The following is a 7,361-nucleotide window of genomic DNA, read 5'->3' on the forward strand; positions in this document are numbered from 1 at the left end:
CCCTCGGAAGGAGTTTCCTACTGAGGTAGAGAACTGGATGTTCCTCTTCCCAACCATCTGTGATAGAACGGCCCCTAACCCTACTTCCGATGCATCCGTCTGCAGGATAAATTCCTTGGTAAAATCTGGGGCTATCAGTACGGGGTTACTGCAGAGGGCAGTCTGTAGGTCTGTGAACGCTCTCTCTGCTCCGTCAGACCATCTCACCAGATCAGGTCCGTGGGCTTTCAGTAGGTCTGTCAGGGGGCTTGCCCTTGTGGCAAAGTGGGGGCTAAATCGTCGGTAATACCCCACCACACCTAGGAATGCCCGGACTTGTTTCTTGCGATGTGGTCGGGGCCAATTTTGGATGGCCTCTAACTTGTTCAGTTGGGGTTTTACCAAACCTTTTCCCACAATGTAGCCAAGATATTTGGCCTCCGTAAACCCTACAGCACACTTAGCAGGGTTAGCTGTAAGGCCAGCTCGCCTGAAGGTATTGAGCACTGCCTCCACCTTCGAGGTGGGTTTCCCAGTCTGGGGTATGAATGACCACATCGTCCAGGTAGGCAGCAGCATAATGATTATGGGGGTGTAGTAGCTTATCCATGAGGCGCTGAAAGGTAGCTGGGGTCCCATGTAGTCCAAAAGGGAGGACAGTGCGGCTTTAGCCTGTTCTGGTTTGACACATACACACACACCCCGCCCCAACCCGCCCCGCCCCACAAAAAGCTGCCATTTTGCAACTGTCATGGGCCGGCAGCAGCTATAATCAAACTTGGGACCTCTGGAGCTTCACACGGGAGCCTCTGCTGTAGGGTTCTCAACCTATTTCCCATTGGGGGCTGCATATGCCGCGCTCTGCGTTATGTGGGCTGTGCCTACACAAGATGTAATACCAGGGTCGTGATAGATATACCTGGGCGGGGGGGCGGGGGGTGAATGAGCCGGTTTCTGTCCAAGAGTCTGGATTGCTCTGGGCTGCTGATCCCGGCAAGGTCATTGTGAATCCCTGCGCTGAGTGCTGAAGGTGGCCTGGGAAAAGCATGTGTGGGGCGGGGGAGGGGTGTCTATGTTAATCCCGGCTGAAATAAATGGCCATGCCCTTGCTAGGGCAGCGCTTACAGTGCACCCCTCAGCGACCCGGCTCCATTTTGAACTCTTTTTGGCCAGGACTGTGGCCCCTGGCGACTCTGCCCACTTTAAGCCTGGCCTGAGCTGGGCCCACAGAACAGCTGCAGTGTCAGCAGCGTGTCCCCCTCTGGGCTGCTGGGCTGCAGTGCAGGGGGCAGCATGCCTGGCGTGGGGCACACAGCAGCTCTGTGCCCTGGGTCCCTCTCACCTGGCGCTCATCTGAGGGGGGCAGAGCCCTGCCGGAGGCTGCCCAGCTGCTGTCTCTGTGTGGGTGAGCGGGCACTGCTCTCCGGCTGGTGGTAGTGACTGTGGACGGAGGGAGCTGGGACAGAGGGGGTTGCTCCGAGCAGCACTCCCCTTGCAGCGGTGCAGCGCGGGGAGAGAGGAGGCAGCTCCTTCCCCACCACAGGGAGCGCTCCAGCCGGCCCTGACCCGCCCGGGACCCGGGAGCCAGGCCATCGGAGCCGCAATCTTTGAATGGTTTTTACCATGCAGCTGGGTCCCAGCTGTGTGCTAATCGGGCCGGCTGCAGAGATGGAGACAGTGGCCGGGCCGGGGGAGAGGTGAATGGTGGGCTTCACCCCATCTCCAGAGACTTGCCCGCCCCCCCCCCCTCCCCCCCCGCCATGCTGAGCCCCTTTGAACATCCAGCCATGTCCTGCGGTGCCTACCTGGGAGCTGAGCTCTTCTGAAAATCTGGCCCAGTAGTTGAGCCCTCTGAAAACTCTGGCCTTAGCATCTAAGGGTAACATTTTCAAGAGTGGCTAAGTCACTTAAGTGCCTAAATCCCAGTGAGTTCTAGTGGGATTTAGGCACTTGTGAAACTCTCTCCTGGTCTCATGTCCAGCGGTTTCTGTCCCCTGCAGGGTTCCAGTCCAGCTCTCTCCTGCTTCTGTCTGCGCTGTCCATGATGGCGCTCCTTTGCGTAGCCCCCGTGCAGGGCAACGGGGCCCTGGCCCACAAGAAGGTCGAGAGGGGTGAGTAGAGAACCCGTCGGAGAGCTTCTATCATCTGCCATATCCGAGATCAGGGCATCGTGGGCCTGATTCTGCTCCTCTCCCCCATGCCGGGGTCACCCCTAGATCCACTTATCCACTGAATGCACCTTCCCGCCCCCCCGCCAGCGCTGGGCCCCAAGGAACGCTGAGTTCTCCGAAGGGATCGCAAGGCCAGCCTGCGCTAGTGACCCCACTACTCCCATTCGCAGGCCTCCAGCGCCTGGGAATGGGCCAGCCGGGGTGGGGGAGGTGCTGCTCGACTGGCTGTTTGCTTTCCACAGCTTCGTTATCCCTTTCTCCGGTAACGGCTGCCAAGCCCCCGGCAGTGACTGAAGAGCGCTGGTGCCAACCACAGGGCAGCGTGTGGGAACCAGGCACCCCCCCCAAATTAGCTGGGAGTTCTACCCTTCCATCTCACCAACTCCTATACTAGGGCTAGCCCCGGCTAACAGCTGGGGATCTCTCGCTCATTCCTAGAAGCCTTGCCCCCAGAGTCCAGGCAGCAGGGAGAGCCAGTTTCTCCTTGTCAGGGGTTTTCATTCCCTTCTCCCCACACCTCCAGCAGCTCTGGGAGCTGCTCAGGGGCTTGCCCAGGCAGGCCAGGGGCCGAACCAGCTTCAGAGGTGGCCCTGAGCCCCTGCCCCCGCAGAGCTCAGCAGCTCCTCCCCCTCGGCTCAGCTATGGGGGTGGGGCACACAGGGGGATTGTCTGGGGGGTAGGGGAGCTGGGGGGGCTCAGGCTCGAGGGATGACCCTGGGGAGGGGAGGAGCAGTATAACCACAGTGCTTTCATTCTACCAGGATAGTTCGGGACAATTTCCACCCCAAAGACAAGCCCCTCGATAGGATGTCTGGAATTTTCAAAGGCACCACAGGGAGTTGGGTGCCCAAATCCCACTGAATTCCAATCACAGTCGGGTGTCAAACTCCCTTAGGCTCTTTGAAAACTCCCATTTAAATTGTCACTGATGGGTTTCATAATTGACATTCGCTGAGATGGATCTGGCAGCGTCTCCCCCACCCTCGCCAAATGATTTCTTCAGCAGTACAGACTCAGGAAGGATACAGAGCCTTGGTTTACACTTGATTCATCTCTTCAAGGTTTCTTCAAAACCAGCAGAGCAAGAAACTATTCTTATTTTATTGGTAAAATGAAAGTGTAAGATCTGGAGCCGGATTCTGTGGCCAGGAATGGCCGGGGCGGATTCTGTGGCTGTAGTATTGTGAAATACACAGGACCTGCCTCTAAAAACCCAGCCTCCAGTTACCCCAGGCTGATTTGATTGAGCTAGCTAGCGGGCGCTCTCTCTCTCTCCCTCCCTCCCCTCCCCCCCCGCCCCCTTAACCTGATGTTCGTGGCATTTCAGGGTTCCCCAAAGACTGCAGCAACATCCCCAGGGACAGCCCCAGCGGGGTCCATGTCATCCAGCCGGCAGGCTCTCCCCCCTCGAGTGGTGTGGTGTGACATGGACACCGAAGGCAAAGGCTGGACCCTTGTGCAGAGAAATTCTTACAACACAGAGATCACCTGGAAGGAGTCCTGGAGCACCTACAAGTACGGCTTTGGGAACGTGCAGCAGGATTACTGGCTGGGCAACGAGTACCTGTCCCTGCTCACGCGGCAGAACATCTACAAGGTCCGCTTTGTGGTGGAGGACAAATCCAACAGCACCCGCTACGCAGAGTACGACATCTTCAGTGTCGAGGATGAGCCCAGCGGGTACCTGCTCAGGTTGGGAAGGTACTCTGGGGACGGCGAGGACTATCTCACCACCTACCACTCCGGCCTGGGGGGCATACACGACAACATGAAGTTCAGCACGACTGACAAGGATCAGGACCAGGCCAGTGGGAATTGCGCAAGTAGCTATGGAGGCTGGTGGTACGACAAGTGTCAGAACATCCTGCTCAATGGGAAAGGCTACATCTACTGGGCAGGGTTCTGTAAGAGTGGGGAGTGCAGGTCTTCCCTCATCCTGGTTAAGCCAACAGACGTGTGCTGGGTCCGGCAGGAGGAGCCCATCCTCCTTGGGAGCCGGCGCCGCTGAGAAGGGGAGACAATATTAGATCAGACACGGCGCGCCAGCCCCCACCTAATCAGTGCAGTCCCTGCAATGCCTCTACTCTGCTCACTCCCTTCCTGTTGGCTTCTGCATGGTAAATCCCCTGGAATGCGTTCGAATGACACGAAAAGCGTGATTGGTGTGTATAACTGGACCCCCGCTTCTACTCTGCCTCTCTGGAAGCCATGTCACTCACTACGACTTTAGACCCACATTTACCTCTGCTTCTCCCAGCCCTGCCACTGCCCCTCGGCATTAGTGATCAATGAATCATGACACTGGATTTCTAGCAACTGTCATTGAGCATTTAAATGGGGGATGACTCAAAGCCAGGACTTTACATCTGAATTCTGCATGTATTAGCAGTGGTGAGTTTGGGTTCAAAAACCTGCCCTCTGTTTTTAATAAATATGGTTATTACATGAGAAAACATTGCAACAGTAATTAGGTGCTGATAAACCACTGAGATTAGATAGACGTGCAACGAAACCACACAATAAAGATATTGGTGTCCCTCTTCAACCCAAGGGGCTAGTCAAAGTTTGGGGCCCTGGGGATGTTCCAGTGGGGAGCAGAAATTGGCAATGGAGTCTGGTAATTGTTTGATGTCTTGTTTATTGACAAGGAACATACAGAGTCCTGCTTCTCCAAACACAGCAGGAACCAACAGCAGGGATTAGCCTCCCTGCTCTCAGCTCCAAGCCTCTTTAGCCAGCACAAAGAAGAACAGGAGGACTTGTGGCACCTTAGAGACTAACAAATTTATTAGAGCATAAGCTTTCGTGGACTACAGCCCACTTCTTCGGATGCATATAATATGCATCCGAAGAAGTGGGCTGTAGTCCACGAAAGCTTATGCTCTAATAAATTTGTTAGTCTCTAAGGTGCCACAAGTCCTCCTGTTCTTCTTTTTGCGGATACAGACTAACACGGCTGCTACTCTGAAACTTTAGCCAGCACCTGGCCCAAAAGCTCTCTATGCTCCTCCCAAGATCACACCATGCTCACAGGCTCTGCTCGGCTTTCCTGCTCTGCCTCCGTGTCCTGGCTGCACTGCCCGGCTTGTCTCGGTCTGTAGTAGGTCCGGGGTGGGGCTCGTCCCTTCCCGGTTCGCCAATACAGCCCCGCTACAAAGCGAATAACAGTTAGGGCCCCGACCTTTGGGTAGGGGCTAAGCACACAATTGACAGTTTAGGGCTCAGGCCCCTATGCAGGGACTGAGCACACAATTAGCAGTTCAGAGCTCAGGCCCCTATGCAGGGACTGAGCACACAATTAGCAGTTCAGAGCTCAGGCCCCTATGCAGGGACTGAGCACACAATTAACAGCTCCGGCCCTGGGTCAGGGCGGGGCAACACACCAATAGTCAGTCAGTGGCCCAGGCCTTGTAGCAGGGGCTGGGTCAGTTTGGGTTAGCCCAGGCCCTAGGTCAGGGCGGGGCAGCCAACAAATAGTCTGTCAGGGGCCCAGGCCCCTTTGACAAGGAGGAGGAGGAGAGACTGCCACCCAGCACGGGGTGGCAGGGGGGGAACACAGGCCCACCCACTCCACTGTGTTCCAGCCCGGGGCCCTATCCGCAGCAGTCCATCTGCCGCGCAGTCAGTGGGGATCCTGACCGCAACACACTGACATGGGTTCGGGGTCTGCTATCCCCGGGCCACTTCCCATCTCCTCCTCCATGGGTACCTGCTCCTCCTGAGTTTCGTCTGCTGGGTCGCAGATCATAGGCTCCTCCGGGCCCCAAGCAGCAGGTAGGTCTGTCACTCTCTCTGGGCCCTCGGCGGGGGGAAGCTCAGACCGCTCCTCAGGATACCGGGCTCTCGGCAGGCTCGGCCAGTCCTCCTCAGGATACCGGGCTCTCGGCAGGCTCGGCCAGTCCTCCTCAGGATACCGGGCTCTCGGCAGGCTCAGGTCCGTGGGAGCTCGGGCACCAGCGTCTGTCCTCTCCCGCTGCCGGCCAGCTACTGAGCGCTGGGGCCTGGCCTTTATACTTCCTGTCCCACCCCTTGACTTCCGGGGGGCGGGGACAGGCCGCGGTGGCTCCGCCCACTCTGGCGGCTTTTCTGGCTCATCGCTTCCTGGGGCGCCTGGAAGCCAGGCCGCCCCGCTACACTGTCACACACGCACCAGCTCAGAACAATGCTCGGTGGCATCCTCTGCCCACCTGGGGCTAGTTTCTGGGCACACGCCATCATGGCTTGTTCTACACGAGGCCCCCTTACCTGTTGCTTCCAGCTGTCTTAAATGAAGAGTGCATCCTCACAGCTGTGTCAATGAGATTTTAACTCCACCCATCACATGGTATAATCCAGCTCCTAGCAGTGTATTTATCTGTCAGGCTGACGTCCTCTGAGCATCTCTGAGCATCTCCTGCCTGTTTGGCTTCAGTCACTTCAATCAAAGTTCATTGTGACCAGATGCTGAACACCATAAATGCTAACAGCCAGGGGCAGGAGCACCCCCCCCACCCCCCCCCCCGAACAGGGAAAGAACAGGCTAAAGAACAAGTCAGCTGGGCCTGATGAAGTTCACCCTCAGGCAGGGCTTCCAAATCGTGGGCTGTAGCCCAAAGCTGGGCCATGACGTAGTCCTGGCTGGTCCACTGGCAGGGGTGAAGATGGGGGGGAATGTGAAGGGGCATTGCCCCCCCCCAAACTGCATCTTTCCAGTCCCCTCCTGACCATGGCCCTTCAGTGCATCCCCAGGACACAAGGCCCTGTCTACTTGGCCTTCCTGACAGAGCCTGCGTGGAGAGCGTGCATAGGGGGGAGTTTGGGGGGCAGGTTTGGAAACAGGGATGTTTTCAGGGGGAGGGAAGCTGGGAGCCGCTGAGATGCAGCTGGAAGGTTTCCTCCTCCCTCCTCAGCATCTGGGGTGCAGACAGGGGGGAGGGGGTTGCTATTTTGCAGTTGGGAGTATCAGGGACCCCGCCCCCCCGTGCATTAAGCTGTCCCCTCCATCTCGGTTGCTGGTGGTGAGGTGGGGGGGTGCTGTTTTGCAGTGGGGGAGCGGGGGAATCCCCCTGCGCAGGGCACTGACCTCTCCCCTTCCCGCCTCCCATCTCCGCTGTCCGTGCTGGGAGCCACCCCCACCCCCCACTCTGCCCATTGCAGGCTGCGCTTGGTGCCCTCCCCAGCCAGCCATCCCTCGCCAGGCTGGAGCATGACGCTGCAAGCGGGGACATCCTC

The 7,361-nt window shown here is 57.6% G+C and overlaps 1 protein-coding gene across 2 annotated transcripts; it reads left to right on the forward strand.

Moving 5' to 3' along the window:
- Positions 1 to 1,002: 1,002 nt before the first annotated feature.
- Positions 1,003 to 4,883, forward strand: LOC135980207 (fibrinogen-like protein 1-like protein). 2 transcript variants are annotated; one of them, XM_065580255.1, is made up of 3 exons: positions 1,003 to 1,384; positions 1,980 to 2,090; positions 3,478 to 4,883. In XM_065580255.1, exon 3 carries the CDS (start codon positions 3,529 to 3,531, stop codon positions 4,156 to 4,158), a length of 630 nt encoding a protein of 209 aa, XP_065436327.1. In that variant the 5' UTR covers positions 1,003 to 1,384; positions 1,980 to 2,090; positions 3,478 to 3,528; the 3' UTR covers positions 4,159 to 4,883. The 2 variants fall into 2 exon arrangements, with proteins under 2 accessions (XP_065436327.1, XP_065436326.1); XM_065580254.1 differs by lacking the exon at positions 1,003 to 1,384 and having other exon boundaries at positions 1,773 to 2,090.
- The last annotated feature ends 2,478 nt before the right edge of the window (positions 4,884 to 7,361 follow it).

The sequence above is a fragment of the Chrysemys picta genome, unplaced genomic scaffold (assembly GCF_011386835.1).
Source record: "Chrysemys picta bellii isolate R12L10 unplaced genomic scaffold, ASM1138683v2 scaf2210, whole genome shotgun sequence".
In the NCBI taxonomy this organism is placed as follows: Eukaryota; Metazoa; Chordata; order Testudines; family Emydidae; genus Chrysemys; species Chrysemys picta.